The 18,073-nt window shown below is 34.3% G+C and overlaps 1 protein-coding gene across 2 annotated transcripts in view; it reads right to left on the bottom strand.

Annotated features, from left to right (window-relative positions):
* The window catches only part of KIAA0825, a 240,925-nt gene that overhangs the window by 117,058 nt on the left and 105,794 nt on the right, over nt 1–18,073 (bottom strand). For both annotated transcript variants that reach the window (XM_079331351.1, XM_079331352.1), the window contains 6 exons: nt 16,756–16,944; nt 15,062–15,295; nt 13,024–13,432; nt 9,124–9,280; nt 4,395–4,550; nt 1,298–1,392 (listed from right to left, as the gene is read on the bottom strand). In XM_079331351.1, coding sequence (XP_079187477.1) covers nt 1,298–1,392; nt 4,395–4,550; nt 9,124–9,280; nt 13,024–13,432; nt 15,062–15,295; nt 16,756–16,944 — 1,240 coding nt within the window. The remainder of the gene's footprint in view (nt 1–1,297; nt 1,393–4,394; nt 4,551–9,123; nt 9,281–13,023; nt 13,433–15,061; nt 15,296–16,755; nt 16,945–18,073) is intronic.

Genomic DNA, 18,073 nt, shown 5'->3' with positions numbered 1-18,073 from the left:
TGTTTTAAGGCAATAGCAAATATGAAATGTACACACAAAATGTTTCCTCTGCAAATCACAGCACTCCTCTGTTCCCTTTGGCTCATATTGATAACAATAACTAGAAGTGAAGTTCAAGAACCAGTGAGTTTCTATGACAGTCTCCTTTAAAAGGAAAATTGACTTAATTTTAATGAAGGACATGAGACAGCAATCAACAGGAGAACCATCAAGAAACCACCAACTTAGTACTGTATTGTCTCTGACATTCAACACAACAAGCTTGCAAAGTTTCACATTCTGGCTGGTAAGAGGTAACAGTGGACAGCAAGAAGAGAACTGAATAAGAAATTTCTGCTGGCATGATTTTTTTGTGCAATTCAATTTCTGGGAAAGAACAATTTGGGTAGGGAAAGAAGTAATCTTAACTGAATTAAGACAGAAGACTCAAAACAGACTGCACAAGTATTTTATATGCAAAATGAAGGAGGAATTCAATGTTTAAGATAAATTACTAGTGATAAATTGAGCAAATGGGACAAAAAAACCTCAAAATCTTTATGACATGCAAATGCACACTTTGAAACTTTTGAAGTTTTCACACTCTAGTTTCTAGATAGAGGAACAGTCCAGTTCAAAGATGACTGATAGGATCTTATGAGGTATCATCAGGAGGATTCAGAACTAAGAAGGGAATATCTTAGTTTAGTCTGCAACATGTAAGTCTTCCAGTTTTCACAAGTGGAAAATATTAATAAAAAACACACAACAAACAAACAAAAATCACCCCTGCCACAAAATTCCACCTAAATTTTTTCTGAATTAAAGAAATTGCTGTTTCTGAATTAAGCAGTTACATTTTACAAGTGAAAAGGCAAAAAATGTGAGAATAAGTTTCATTAATTAAAAACTATTAAGGAAACACTTTATATTTCTAGCTACACTTGTCATGTCCCCAGCTGAATTTAAGATACTTTGCAACTTCAGTAAACATAGCCTAAATTCTGTCCTGAAATTTCCCTGAGCAGTATAGGGGTGCAAAAGTTATTAATTTTTTTCCAAAGCATTATTTAAGTGCAATATCAACATATTCTGTCTCAGACAGAATGAACAAATTATACACCTCAAAACAGGAACTGAAAACCATCTGAGTATGGATCAAATACCACAGAAAAAATGTTGCTCCATTTTAAAACTGTGTATTTAAAAAGAAATTCAAAATTTGTTTTATGAATTTTACCAGTAAAACCCTTGTATTCACAATTACAAAGTCAAAAATACAAAAGGAAAATGTGATTATTTGCCAAAATCCCATTACCTGTGTGACAGCAGTACCCTGAAGGCCATCTGATTCAGTCCCAAATAACCTGGCAGCAAGTTTGACCAATCCCAGTTCCATTCAGTAATGGCTGACTGTTGATATATGGCAAGAAGCTAGTTAGTTATTAATCAGCATTAATATAATTAGTACATCAAGGCTCCAGCTGTGATATACTAACCAAGAAGTGGGATCTAGAATGAAGACTTAGAAAGATGGTATCAATCATGTCCAAAGAAGAAGGTTTCTATTCCTTCTTAAAATAGTGATTAATTAATTAGGGACATAGCTACTATTTATAAAAGGATAAACCAGTTTTTTTAACCATTATTCTTCCAACTGTTGATGGCATTGTGATCAACTACTTTGTCTGAGAAGCAGACAAAGTAAAATAGTTGGTAACTTTTTATGTAACAGCAATTTTCATTTTCTGCTATCAGCAAAAAGTTTTGTCATGAAAAATTTGGTAGAGTTGGAATTCAAGAAGTAACCTGTAACATAATTAGAGTTATTTAATGCTGTATTATAAACAGCATTAAATCAAGACAACATGAACAAATATAACTCCATTTTGCTTATTTGATAAACAAAAGTAATCTATATCATCAGTGGGCAGACAAAAGACCATACACAACATTCTTATTTTTGAAAACCAGAAAATCCTGTTGCATATTATTCCTTTTCATTGTCAGCAATGGTCAAATAGTGACTATAGTTCAATCTTCTTGGGGGGAAATAAGTACAAAGTTATTGTTGGAACACCAAAATAGCACTGAGTAGTTAAAAAAATGTTTAAGCAAGTCAAAACAATCAAAATAAACCTAAATAAAGTATAACTTGGAATGCATCTTTTTCTTCTCACAGACAGTACTTAGTTCCTCTGGGAGAGCAGAATCACTTCAATCCCTTCTATTCCTTCCATCTATATTTTATCACTTTCCTTCTCCTTACTTAATTTACTCCCTAACCTCATTTCTGCCGTGCATGTTAAAGTAAAGTAGAAAAACAAAGGTGAAATATAAAGGTGAAATACAAAGGTGAGAACAAAAAGGAAATAAGGGTAAGGAAAAAAAAAGAGAAAATGGAAAGTAAATTAATATGAACAGGTTTCTTGCCAGTGATCCAGCATCTTCTACAGGCACTGGCAATAATTTTCATTATTGAAACTGGAACCTCAGCTATACTGATCACTGTTTTATAAATGGACAGTCCCACACCACTAGAAAAATGTGCAATTTTATGGCAAAGGGAACTGAGTTCTGCCCATCATGGCCTGGAACACTTTACACAGATGGGGCAACCACAACTTCTCTGGGCAACTTATTCCAGCGCCTCACCACCCTCCCAGGAAATAATTTCCTTCTAATATCTAATCTAAAGCTAATCTCTGCCAGTTTGAATCCATTCCCTTTCCTCCTGCCATTACATGCTAATGAAAAATGTCCCTCCCCATCTTTCTTGTAAGCTTCCTTCAAGTACTGCAAGGCTGCAATTAGGTCAGCCCAAAGTCATCTCTTTTCCAGGCTGAACAATTGCAATTCTCTCATAGAAGTGCTCCATCCCTCTAGTGATGATTTTGGTGTCCCTCCTCTGGACTGGCTCCACCATTTCCATGTCCTTCCTGTGCTGGGGAGCCCAGAGCTGGATGCAGCACTGCAGGTGGGGTCTCACCAGAGTGGAGCAGAGGAACAGAACCACCTCCCTTGACTTGCTGTCATGCCCCTTTTCATGCAGCCCATGACAGGCTGGTTTTCTGGGCTGAGTATGAGGAAGAATTTCTCTACTGCCTGGGTGAAGAGGCCCTGGAACAGACTCCCCAGAGAGGTTGTTATGTCTCCCTCACTGGAGATACTCAAGAACCATCTGTACACAATTCTCTGCCCAATGCTCTGGGATGACCCTGCTTGAGCAGAGCTTGGACCAGATGACCCAGTGTGGTCCATTCCAATCTCACCCATTCTGTGGTTCTGAGACTCTTGACTGGAAGGTCCCTTCCAACTCAAGCTATTTATGATTCTGTTGATTTAATAAAGCATGTTTCTCTGCAGTGGGAAGCTTTGAGAAGCCTTGTGGAATTGGTATTTGCCTCCTTTTTCAGGATATTAACACTTTCATTGCAACATGACAATGATTAAGAATTCATTAAACAAGTAAGAAAAGCAAGTATATTTTACAGCAATATAACTCATGAAATAGACCAAAATAGTCAAACCTGGGCTAGGAGATTACACTGCATATAAGCAGGGCTGCACTGAAAAAGGATGGATTTCCACCCAAGTCTGTAAAGTGAATTTTGTGTCACTGTAATCCCACTTCTTTTCAAATATTTTAATTGAATGCTGGAATCAAAAATGTCAGTGACTTATTAAGGAATATGAGAAACAATGGCATAATATTTTTTTAAGCATCAAAGTGGGATCAGAAAAAATTTAGCATTTTGTGTCATGAATTGGTCATGGGGTGCTCCAGCAGAGATTTAGGCAACCAGATCTCTTTTCTTTAACTGTTCTATTATCAGGAAACTAAATTCTGTAAGTAAATTATAATCCCTTATATATTACAAGCATGACTTAGAGAAAAACAGAGAAACAGATGCTTTTTCTTTCTTTTTTATTTCTTTTTGTGTTTTGCCCCTGCTTAGTCTCACTGTTCTGTAAAATCTTTGTATTTCTGAAGGATTCTTTACTTAACTGTCCAACATATCTGTGAAAGACCATGAGAAAGATTCTAAATGTGAACTTATGAGTTCTGGCTTGATTTTTCAAAGGCCTAAGACTAACCCTACATACTATTGCACAGATGCAATAAATGTCATTGCTACAATGGGCTTTCCCTCAGTATACTGAACACAGGAAATTTAAGTAAATGCAAATTGCTCTTACATGCAGTAATTCCAATAAGAAAAAAGGATGCTAATGGCTTTTTGAACATTATGATATTTTAAAGGGTACCCTCATTAGACTCCCAAAAAATAATATTCCTGTCTTCTTCATCAAATGTGAACACATATAATTCATATATTCAGATTTTGTCATTATCATAATAAGACCAACAAATAAAATTTATACTATAACCAAGGTTTCAGATTTTCACAGACCTGATTGAATACTTTTGCACAAGATTGTCTGTACACCTGGAAAGGGTTGAAGACAGGCTGCTCTTCTCTGCCCTTCAGCGTCAAAGGCAGGCATTGACTTGAGGTAACACCATCTTCAGAAGAATTCTCACAGGACAGCTGCTCTTTCAAATATTCCTTTTGGAAGAAAAAACAACTGCAGAATAGTACATGCCACCTAGATTTCTAAGCGAAATTTAGTGTATTTGCCTACATTTCAAGCGTTTACAGAATACTTGATAGAAGTTCCTTTTAAACTCCTTAAAAATAAAGTAGAATTCTTTTTAAGAATATCACCATTTTACAATGAACAAGAAATAACCTTGAAAAACATGCACCCAACTTAAACAAAACAGAACAATCTAATTATTGTTTTGAGGTTGTTGAAAAATTATGTGTATAAGTTCTCATTATATATATATATATGTTCTAGGTATACGTAGAAGTGAACAACAAATGTTTTTCAAGTCTTTTGAACTAAACTTTTTGGAAAATAGTCAACAATTACTATATGACTATAGATTGATTATTTAAACACAGGAAGTAAATATACTTCCACTCTTCAAATCTATTTTTAGCTGCTTAAGCATTCAAGGACTAGAAATAGTATGATTTGCATTGCAATTTTAAAAACTATACTGCAACAAAGGCATGATTATTTTGGATACAAGCTTCTCTGTTTTCAGTTCTTTGACTACTATGTAAATAAACCACGACTACAGGCCAATAAAGTGTTTTGATTAAACAGAACCATTTTATGAAGAACTAGCTAATGAAACATTTACACATCCATTTGCTGGAAGGACTACTGTGATTAAACAATTTATTATTATAAAACTGAAGTCCATAACATGAAGCAAGTATTCAAGGTGAGTCACTAGGATGGGTGGATGCAAACACTCCTCTTATTTGCAGCACTACTGAGATGGAATAACATGCAAACTACCTGCCAAGGCATCCTGTGTCTCTCAGTAAGTCTTTCTAAAAGAAGAACTTCATAATCTGTTTAAAATTACCCGACTATGGCCTGACCTGAAAGATACAAGTTAACTTTCAGGCCACACAGACTCCAGCTGTTTCTCTCTTGTGTTGGCACTAGCATATTTGTGAAACCAACCAGAAGAAAAAAAAAAAAAGTTTGATCCAGATAAGTCACATGATTTCTAGTACTAGTACAAAGCAGGGACCTAGGAGTGCAAAAGCACAAGGGCAAGAGAAAGAGAAGGACTGTCTCTCTGCTGGTTGCAGTCAAATATCATGTCTCACCAAGAGAATCACAGAATTGTCTTAGTGTATGAAAAAAGACCCCAAGGAACCAAAAGAAGAAAAACAAATTGAGTTTTTTTTGCTTAAAACATCACAAACCAACTGTGAAAACATAACCTCTTTTAGCTATTTTTATTCAAAAATATCTGTGTTTTTATTTCCTCATTCATTCATTCATTCATTCATTCATTCATTCATTCATTCATTCATTCATTCATTCATTCATTCATTCATTCAATCATTCTGTAACAAAGATTTCAGAGCCACAGTGAAGGAGATTATTTAAAAGACATTTCTGTACATCTACCAAATTTTCATAAATGCACTGCCTTCCATGTACACACTTTTACAAAATCTGTAGACTAAAGCAACCCAGCCCTCTGGATGTAACAGAGCCAGCAGAAGCAGATTGTGTTGCTTTTGCAGAAGCAATACTGGAAATAGCTGTCATGTGTTGCCAGATGAAGAACTATTTGCTCAGCTGGTGTGAAAATACAATGCTTATTCTGCAAAATCAGCAGACTACAGGACAGCACAATGTGTATTATGTAGGACCATGTCAAACATCAACGAAATTATGAACCAGCCTGAGTGTGCCTTCTCAGCTGCCTTTTTGGACAGCAGCACCAGTTCACTGAACAGGTAACTTTGGGGTCTGGGACCACCAGAGACCACCAGAGGGACCCCTGGAACAGACAAACGTGTGTGCAAAAGGTGGATGAACATTACATCTCCATGAAATTATTATTTTATGTACATTCATCCTGAAAAATCAAATAATATGTATGTAAAGCAGGTGCTTTTCTGTACATGATGTGCACAATTTTGGTGGAGATATCCCTGCAGCATCTGGAACTGCAATAAAGAATGCCTGCATGCTACAGTGGTGTTAGGGAGGAGGTTTTGACCAATTTTGGTAACACCTGCTTGCCAGTGTTCAAAAAATTCAAGTGGTATATAGCCGACCTCAGTAAAGGTGTTTAATAAGTCTTTAATAAAATATTGTGGGTTTGGTTTTGATTAAGACACTTATTCAACAATAGTAAATATATTACATTAAGATCTCCTTTAGTATAGTAAACACTGTAGGCTCTTAAAAGGTCATGTTTCAATAATGTGAAAATATGAAATCACATCTGTAAACATGTGAACTATATCCTCACTAAACTGACTGGGCATCAAACCAAGTATACAGAATATTATTGAGCATGACAGCTCAGAAGAGTTATCTCTTTGGTTGTCATTACTAAAAAATTATTTTTAAAATTATTATTTTTGGCAAAGCTCTAAGCTGTTTTGAGTACTACAGTATCTGTTAAATTTTTTTATCAAATCATATCTCTATTTTCAAATCCAGCTTCCAAGAATCCATATCCCTTTTCACCTGCTTTTCTAAGGAATATTACTTAAAACAACAATTTTCTGTCTCATAATTTTGTTTTTAAGCCATGTAGCATAAAGATCTCTAATTTTAAAAACACAATCCCTTGACATTCCAAGGAGCCTTTAAGCAAAATAATGGACCTTTGAATACACGATCATGTCTATTTCTTGGTAAGCATGTACATAAAACATAATTTAGGTTTTGAAAAATAATATTGAAAAATGCATTATCATAATACCATGCTAAGCATTAAAAGGTTTTGTAATGGTTTCAAAGGTAATTGAAAGTAATGGAGTTCAATCCTGAACTCAAGCTGGTCAGGATCTCTCTTCTTCTTCTTCTTTAAAACAATACAGTTTTTTCCACTGAGAAATGTTCTATTTCTAAAAAAGGTCTTACTAACTGCAGAAATTCAAGGAAAGACACGTGGGATATGGAAAATCATGCTGAAGTCCCTCTTCCACCTAATTCTCTTAGCCTCATACCTCCTATTGGAGCTGCTCCACTTTGTATAAATAACTGAATACTCACAGGAGTCAGATGTTAGATCAGGGTCTCCAAAACCCAGCATGTGCCTTCTATTCCTTCAGCAAGAGTATAATTCTATTTTGGACATTAAAAGTTACAGGATGCATTTCTACCACTATTTCTATGAGGTAAAACAACTCCAACAGGGGAAAAAGGAGTTCCATGCTGATAGCTAATGGTATGGAGGTTTGGGGAATTAGTTCAGATGTGGGAGATGCAGATTCAATTCCCTGGTATAAACCAGGAAGTATAAAGATTTGAGCCTGGATATGCTGTCCCCTAGGTAAATGTCCTAACTACTGGACTATATCCTATTTTTGGTGGCCTTTTCCTCACTTCTTTATACCTAAGAGTAATCTTGAACACGCTCCAGGTGAAAAGGTTTTGCTTATTACGTCAATAATTTTCACTTCACTTCCTAAACCAGTTAATTGTTCAGGAAATTGAAACTTGAAAAGATTCTGTATTGTTCTAATGTTAGGTTGCCATCTCTGCATATATGCTTACATGGCTTCTAAAGCTTCCTAAGGTAGATTCATAGAGGTTGTTTTTAAGCTTGTACTTAGGAACTAAACAGTTGGACCTGATTTTCAGAAGCACAGTGCCAGTACTAAGGTGCTCTCTGTGGTCTTCCTACAGACACAGCTGTCTAGTCAAGTGTTTCTGCTACCAGGTTTCTCAGAGAAAAATCCTGGCCTCTCCTATATGTTGCATATCTGTATATTTGTACTTGTATATTTGCATATATTCATATAATTGCAATATTTTGTATTTTACTATAAACACTTCTGTACATGTGCAAGGATCTCAACAGCAGCTGCTTATACATTCAAGGATTTTATAATTACAGCTAAGACCAGAACTTTCTAAATTGAGTTGGGTAGATCTGCGTTACCATACAAGCTAAACAAACGTATATTTATTTCAGAGAATGAAATCTAAATGCTTTCAATAACTTGGGGCAATTTAGAACAGCCTTAGAAATAATGTGATAATTCTTTTACTTTGCCAAAATAAAGCAAATAAATCTGAATTTGTTTCTCGTAATTTTAAAAGCACTTTGAAAAGAGTTGTCTAAATTGAGCAGGATTTCATCAGAGGATGCATTTGCTTCCTCTGTACAGCCACAGGGGTTGCATGTTTGCTTAAATCAAGAAAGTTAATTAACCACGTGTAATTTTACTTTCTGTAACAGTCAATTCTTCAACAGCCTCCGTTGATTTTGTTTTTTTTAACTGTGCTCAGACTCCTAAAACACATCTATGGTCTACAACATTAAATGGAAGGAAGTTTATGAGCCATACTACTATCTAAGCACCTAAATAAAATCTACAGTGTTTCCTATAAAGTAATGTCATCGTTTCTGTAGAAATGCAGAAAGTCTAAACTGAATGGATTCCATTAAAACACAATAAGGATCCTATATTGACTTTAAGAACAATTATCACCTCCTTGACTAACCCTTAGCTGCCAGCAGATGTTGCCCCAGGCTAGTACACACCTAATTGCTCTGTGGAAAGGCCGTTTCCCTACCTCATTGAGCCGGATGATGTGATAAATTTGCCTCAGGTACTTGCTACCACCTGTTTTGTGGCAGATATCCAGGACCATCATGCTTATATTATGCTCAGTGAATCCAAGTGCAATACCTCCTTCCTCTAACGTCGCACCTTTAACTGTGACGGAGGCACTAGAATATGGAAAAGATACAGTTCTAAGTTATATTTCTAAAAAGCAAAATATTAGTACCAACTCACCTAGAACTACCCTTGACTTTCACAAATACAGTTGTACATATATCCCTCACATAATACATGTCACATAACATTATTATACTAATTTTAATCATCTTAATTGGAAAGATGAACACATAAAACACTCTTCAAGCATATAGAAGTAGCAAATATTTTCATTTCCCTTAGAGAAGTATCTTTGCTACTAGAAATGGCATTTACATTCGATCTCTTGTGCATTTTTCTTTGCCTGTCACAGCACATATTAAAGCCTAATTAAGATGTCAGAAAGGTAGCCATTACCCTAAGTATAGGTTAGAAGTGTTAAATTGAAGTAGTTTTCTTTCCACTGGTATATTGTTAACCATTTAAAAGGCATTTGCCACTTGTTGCATTTTTTGCCCGATATGTTTTTCTTGTATTTGTGTGAAAATTGTACCAATTAAAATCTGAAGATGACATTCCCAAATGCCTCCACAATTGTGCATACAAATCTTTGATCACTGTCAGACTCTCTGCCCACTAACACAAGTTACTATATGAAGTATTGCTACCAATAAAGTCTAAGAAAGAAAAAGTACCAAAAATTTTCTCAAATACTAGAGCTGCAACAAAGGTATTTCCCATGTATGTGTCAAGAACTTGAAAGATTAACAAGAATATATTGCCCTTTCTACAGACACTACTGGATTAATTTGAAATAAACCAAAGAAGCATTCTCAATTAATTGATAAAAAACCATCAATATTGTATTCGTTAAGAAGTAAAACAAAAAATAAAACACAAAAAAAAAACCCCAAAAACTTGAGAACAAAACCACTGCGGTTGCAGTTCACTGTTGAAAGTGTGCCATGGTTACAAAGTCAGTCCTTCTGAAAGTTGCTGTTTGACCTACAGGCTCTCTGAAATGCTCCACAGCTGCTGGACATTAAAACTGATATTGCTTCCACATGCAGTTTCAGAATTTCCAACAGAGCAAATAGTTTCAAAATATAAACTATAATTTTGTTCTTTGCTGAATGCAAGTAAGTGATACTATGTTATTATGGTGTACTTTACAGAAAAGCTTCAAAGAAATTGATCTTTAAATTAAAGCACACTTAAGGCTGATATTTGATGCCATGTACAGATATAACCTGAATTTCTTGTCAAAATTCTTAGCAACTACCATTGAAAAAGCTAAGGACCTCTGACAAAGGAATGTATCAGTGCCAGCACCCAAATTGTATTCTTTACTGCACAGGTGAAGCAGATGATTGGATTCAGGCAGCACTATGATTAATGACTTCCTTTCTGGATTTGGGACTGCCTATCAATCATGTCATTAGCAAGAATGTGCCCTGAGAGAGGCAGACCTCAGCCAAGGAATAACTGCATTCATCTTAATCTGTATATGCACCCAGCCAGCAAGGTCAGGGTCACCATGATGAAAAACAATAATCTTCAATTCAGCAAATTACTTTGCAAAGACAGACATTTCTTTTCTTCTCAGGACGCGTGTTTTTTAGAATCTAATGTGACTGTTTACAGCTCTGGTGCTGCCATAAAGTGAAGGTTATTTTAATGAATAGTAATACTTTCAGGCAGTGCACAAGACAAGGAAAGAGTGCAACTGCTGTTTTCTGAGCCTTTCAGTGAAGGCTACAGTTTTTAAAATATTCTTTAAAATTAGGTTAATATTTATTATTTAGACTTTTTATGTAAGTAGAAATCCTGATAATAATACTAACATAACACAAAATCAAGTAAGAATTTTACTCATAAAAACCTACTGCATTTCAAAGATGTTTATATGGCTTTGTAGGAGAGTCCCATATAAATTTTTGAAATGTATAGGTCTTTTTTCTTTCACATGTAACTATTAGATGTATATAAACATTCACAAATATAAATACATATATGCATATGTATCCAGCTAAATCACAAAAGAATTTGATTAATGAATTGTTACATATACATACATAACTCCAACTTAGTATATAGTAGAATTACAATATAGCAATTTCATTCATGAAAATCATAAATCTCTTCTTGAAAGATTGCTTTCAGTTTAGTAATTATATGGCTGCTACTTACTTTAATTGAATATTTGAATTTCAGCTCTAATATATGTTTTGAAATTTGCATTTATAATAACATTTCTCTAGATTTCATATCTCAGATATTTATAAATGGGATCTTTTTTTTCCCTCAGATATTGACTCATAATATTTCAATGAAAACTGGAAAAACAACATTCATATTAGATTTCCATTGCAGAAATGCAACTGAAGACAGGGGAGTCAATTTCATAACTGCATCAAATAGCTGCTCACTTGGAGAGCAGGTAATGTATTATCCTAAACTTAAAATTACCAGGCCTAGTCACAAGCTAGTTCTGTCTTTGGTTGACATTGTACACATACAGAAACATTTTCCCATATTTACTTTCCACAACCTGATACCTAACATGTAACACAACATTTTGGTAGTATTTTGCAAAAGAAAATGCAGTAGTATATTAACTTAAATTTCTCAGCTTCAGAAGATCAGCAAATTAACTAAAGTTTTAGTTTTTAGAGGTTATCCACAATATTGTCTTCCTATATTTGTATTTTTAAGAAGTGCCTATTCTCTCAGCAACGTTAGAAACTGCATTATGGGACCATTGTGTTAAGTATCAATTTACAAATTATCATTAAGGTTTTTTATTCTGCACTCCTTTACTTACTGGTATCTGGCTTCAATTTTTTAGTCATTGGATTAGATCTTGTAAATTAGAATCAAATGCAAATGTGAAGATAACAAAGGTCAATGTCAATGAGCACTTTTGTGACAGCAGTACTGCTTATTACCCACCTTAACTGACTAGTCATAGGAACAGGACACTGTCCCTTAAAACACTGCATGAAAACCTTTTCACTGGTGCCACTGACTCCAAACTACAATCACTGTACCCTTTGTTTATATGGACAAATCCTGACATGATAGCAACAACTGCAGCCTTCATGAATACTCACTGAAAAATACCAGCAATCTTACTTTCAGCAGTTACAATGTAATTCAGCAAGTCATGTAATTCCAGTAAATCTAATATTGCAAATTTGATGAATGGTACTTTTACAGAATGATACATGACTGCAACATTTAAACAGACTGGACTACAAACACACTGACATGTACACAACTCCTTGAAAAATCACTGTAAAGATCTTAATGTCAAATCTGAAGGAAAAATTGGTATTTTCTCAGAAAGGCACAGCAGGATATTACTCTTGTCCTGTTTTGATATATCCTATTTGCCTCAGGGTTTGATATGTTTTCGAATAAAGTATGCTTATTTTTTATTTACAGATGAGTACTAAAAGCTTCTCACAATTCCTCTTAATTTAATCACCAAATTAAAATTAAATTACAAATACATTTAGTAAATGTTCACATTTTGGAAGATATAACAATGGACTTGTCCACATTTTTGGCTTATCATGACATCATGTCTATGAACACACCGTTCTGATGAAACAACCATGTTTTAGTGTTTCAGCAATGAATTTAAATTACAAACCCATAGTATAAACCCATCAATATTAAGGACTAATTAGTTTCACATAAGATCACTGCTCATCTCTTTCCATTAAAATTGAGCAGTAGTCATAAACATGCCAATAATCCAGTAAAATAAAGAGCAAATAATAGCATTTGAAAAACACTATGTTCTTACCAGTCTATGCTCAATTTTCTTGCCTTCAGCAACTGGCTTTCAATCCAGTTTGGTCTCTGCTGTTCAATGCTTTGTATAATCTTCTGGGTCACTTGCTTAGGACCACTTTTCTGTTTTCCCATAATACTTTCTAAGCACACACGAACTAAACTGAGTTTTTCTTTGCTCCATCTGTCAAGTGTTGCACCTGTTAAAAATTCTGCAGTATTTCCATCCTCAAATATCCGACATATAATCACAATTAAGTTCCAGACAAGGAGACCAGCTTTCTTCAATTCAGCGAAGTTTCTTGACATTTTTCTCTCAGCCAGAAAAAAGAAGTATTTAATTGGGGGAGGCAAACATGCAATCACCGAAGGTAACTTGCTGATTACAATAGATACTGCTTGAGCTGCAAGCCTTGTAAAGCCTCAAAAATAGAAAAAAAAAGATTATATGATTAACATTAACAGTACAGCTCTAACTGCTTCTGAATGTTGTATGATAATTTCTAATTTTCATACAGAAAATGGGTAAAAAGATGAAGTACTCAAAACTGTAGTTTCATTTGTATTATGCTTTCTGCACATAAATCTCACAAAACCCAACAATCACATGAACTAAAAGCAGAAAATTTAGAACTTAGACTGTGATTCTCTTAGCAATTAGTCCTGCTGTGCAGAGCCATTACAGGATTCACGAGAAAGACAGTACTAAGTTATTCTGAATGGCAGTAAGTTGTCTTCAAAATCATAATATTTTTTCAACTTCTAAGCTGAAGCATTGCACTAAATGTATCAGAATACTACATACATTTATAATCTCTAGTTTTTTATCAATCCCTTTCTACATTCTAAATGACAAAACTTCAGTTTAACATCTTTCATATAAGCATCTAGATAACACTGCATTTTAAAGACTCCCTAATAAAAGTAGCTATAAAAGTAACTACAAAGAAATTATGCTGCTTAAAACCCAAGATATATCTAAAATGAAAAATATAGGAAAAGCTTTTAAAGATTAAAATTTAAGATTTAAAAAAGCACCAATCTCGAAACAATCTCCAAACAATTTAAGAAAATCCTGTGTCATTGCACCTGCATTCCAAATGTTTTTGATTTTATTAAAGAAGAAACAATATCTGTTCTAGATATAACACATAAAAATTTAAATTGTCTTGAAGCCTAGAGTCTTACCTCTCAGCTTGCATATCAATTCATGCATAGCAATTAGCCTTAAAATGCCATATAAAATTTCTAGATCAAAATGAGAGTGCAGTGAAGATGTATGAAAAAAAAGAATGGATTTATGCTCTGGCTTGGTAACAATCTACATAGTCAAAACTCATGCCACAATATACTAAAGTATTAAAAATAATCAGGTAATATTTTGGTGGTAATAATTTATCATGAAATGTTTCCAAAAGCTAGCCTTCTGAACCATGCCATGAAATGACAGATGCTATAGGCACTGTGGGCTATGAAATGCCAGAAATCAGCTTTACATCTAATCACCTTCTAAACACCTCCTGTTCTCTAAGATTTCTTTCTTTACTAACTGTTTCAACAACCAAGTAGTAGCATATTCCATAACAGTTTCAGTGCTTTTTTTCATTCAAGCATAAATTGCTGTGTTGTAAAGTTGGGATGAATGACACTCCTGAATGAAAAGATGATAATGAAAAGGAAAACTGTTTACAGCCATTGAGGCCAAAGTGTAGGCATTATTCTTCACTTTGTTTTGAATACCATCTGATTACTGACAGATGCTGAAAACACCTTCAGCACTATTATTAACAATACTACAATACTGATTATTCTGAAAACCTTGTTTGTATGGGTGTAAGCCTCAAGAAAGAATAACTGAATTTTAATGCAAAGTGCTTTAAAAACCCAATCACCACAAGATGTTTGGAAATAGTTCATTGTCAAGCTACAACATTCAAAAAATTAAACTGCCCAGTTTTGGAGTAAAGGAGTAAAGGATTTAAAAGTTCTTATGGGAAGCTTACAGGATGTATTCTATACATACATAAATATTATGCACAAATTTCACTTACATTTCCCAGATTCTTTTCTCTTCATTTCCCGAGGAGTATAATTCCATTCCTTTGGAACAGTTTTCAGTAAACTTTCAGGAACTATTTGCTTATGCTGGTATGTTCCATAGTTTTCTGTTGCCTCCCATGAATGCATCAAAGAAATTATCTGTTTCACAATACCCTTGACTGAATTAATCAAAGTCAACTTCAAGCATCTGATCACTTCTGGCTCCGAGTCACCACAACTGGAAACTTCAGAAGGAAGAATTATTAACTATTTAGTATGTGTAGTCAGTTGTAGTCACTTCTTCAGAAAGCGTTTTCAGAATTCTTATTGGAAAAAAGTAACATTATGATTCACAATAAATTAGACCTATTGGTCTGTTATAAATTAAGAAAGTGTATAATGCAAAATATATAGCATCTTGATACCATCTTAATACAGTACTGACAAAAAACCAACTTATTTTCTTCATTCTCATTTCTCCACTGATATATTTATAAAAATTCTATTTAAGGTGATTGATGTTTTCCTTTTTATATGGAATATTTTTACATATATTCCTTTTAATACGGTAAACATTTAAGTACTTGTTAGGTATCAATGAGGCAAACAGATATACCTTTTTTTCTGCTTCCTTGTTTTGATGGTATTAATGAAGTTGCATTTATTAGATACCCAAGCTGCTATACTACAAACAGTAAAGGAAAAAAAAGACAAAATATTTTGGAAACAAAAATACATACAAATAATAGTCATCAACAGAAACACAGCATGTCATCAGAGATTGCATGTTCAAAACACACTACCCTAAATACAGTTATTGACATTACAACAAGTATCAATCTTCTCCACATTCTTAATAGCACAGCAAACTGCAGTTTCTCCATTGTCATGGAGCTGCAATTGTCAGGCACAGTGCTGCAGAGCATATCAGAGATGTGTTTTGACATGTAAGATCTTTAGATCCTTTACTCATACTTTTGTTTCCCTCTACTTTTTGCTGATCTAATCATGGCCTTTCTGGAAACTTCCATGCACCACTTCTCTGTTTTTCCTCCTCTTACATGTTAAACTTCTCTTTTTTTGCAATCCCATTTTTCTCTCAGAAGTACCTGAGTGCTTTCATCATTGCTTTCTGTTTTGTGATGCTCATAATTCCCCTCTTTCATTCTCCCATTTTCATCCTCTTCTTTTGAGCTCTCCTGCTTTTAATCCATAATTTGCAGTATCACCCTTCCAAACCTCACATCTCTTTTCTGGTTGAATACTTCTCCCTCTCAACAGAAAATTGAGAGGCTTAGTGCCTCTTGTCAGCAGAGACAGATCTGCTGATCAGATTATTTCTCCCTCAGTAGAAGTCATTCCTTCTCTTTTTCCACTCTTCCATGTTTCCTTACTTTTAAATTGTGGCAAAGGAAGAATCTCTACTGGTAGAGATCTACAAAAATGCTCTGCAGCCAGTCTGCTGGTAAGACAAACTTCAGGTCATCAGACTCCTGGTTAATGGTTATGGAATCTGTCCATTCTTCAAAATTTTCACCACTCCTACCCTGGCCTGACTGCAAAACCCCTTCAATAATACTATAATTTTGAAACAAACTAGCATACTTTCACCTGATATATTATGGTGAAAATAACACTCACTACATGTCTGAAGAGAAGCAACATTTAACATCAGATTTGAAAAGCTTATTAATAAATTAAATACCTGTCATATTGTATAAGCAGTTCCACAGCAGCTCTTTTTCCATGTAGGACTCAAAAGCAATGGCAAGAGATTTGGGTGATAAAGTGCAATAAGACAATATTGTGAAGATTGTTTCAATCAGAGTAGGCTCTTTGTTATTTTCCTGTTCCAAGAGAGAACTTTGTTCATCACAATTTAATGCTTCATTTCCTTCAAAATAAACAAAAGCATGATTCCAATAATTTCCAAGTAATTCAAGGTCTCAGTAATGGATAGTATTAATCAAAACAAATTGCAAAGTGTATCGGAATGATATTTCAAACAGTAACACTTACATATACTGAAATCTGATGTTTCTCTGCCTAATGACAGCTGACTGTCTTCCTGAATTGTATGTAGCCAACAAAAAAGAGACTCAAGCATGTTTTCAAACTATGGAATATGCCTATTTAATTCAAAATTGAATTGAAATTGATTGTAATTGGAAATTGATTATTTACTGAAGATTAATCAGAATAAAACTGCAGAATTACAGTCAAAAAGCTATTACTGCTTAAGTCCTCTTCCTTATATAATAGTCACATAAAATAATAAAATCCAATTTAGATATAAAAAAAATTAAGAAAATTAGCAGCTCCACATTCCCTAAAATGCGTTGTCTTTGTTTTTCAGTGTAAGATGAAATTCAGGATAAAACACTTCCACAAAACAAAATCTCAGTCCTGCTAGGATACTGTCCAAACCCAACCCCCAACAGATGCCAATTTTAAAGACAAGTAGTGGTCATCATACAGTTCAGTGATAATTTGTTACAATATTTACAAATGTTTCTGATAATCATTATAACACAATCTCCCAGCTGTATGATAAGGATGTGTCTAAAACACCAGGAATCAATGCCATTCAATGACTTTGTCTTGCTTGTGCTAATGTTGAAGACCTGAGCTTCACACTTGTTTGTGAAATTTGCTTCCAACGTTATCAACCATAAGAAATTCCCAGAACCATAATCTTTTAAATATTATTGCTTTAAATTTCTAGTTGCAAAAGTAATGGTTTCTGTAAAAAGTATTTAGATAAAATTATACTAAAAAATGTCTTTCTGCAGGTTTGGTTGTCTTTACCTTTAGCAACCTGTGGAAGAGAAAGACAGGAGCCTTCAAAATCTACCGTAATGGAAAATCATTGTTTTTAGCCCATCTTTGAATGGTTTGAGAACTAAAAAACCTCATTTTTCTCTTTTCTGAATTCCTACAAACTAATTCATATAATACTGTAAATCATTAAGTGTAGGTAGTATGCAATCTTAGTAGAAACAGAGGATGAAGTAGAAAGCTGA

Source organism: Erithacus rubecula (genome assembly GCF_903797595.1).
Source record: "Erithacus rubecula genome assembly, contig: SUPER_Z_unloc_3, whole genome shotgun sequence".
Taxonomy (NCBI): Eukaryota; Metazoa; Chordata; class Aves; order Passeriformes; family Muscicapidae; genus Erithacus; species Erithacus rubecula.
The sequence above is the reverse complement of the archived record's forward strand: the minus strand, read 5'-3'. Positions and strand labels throughout refer to the sequence as shown.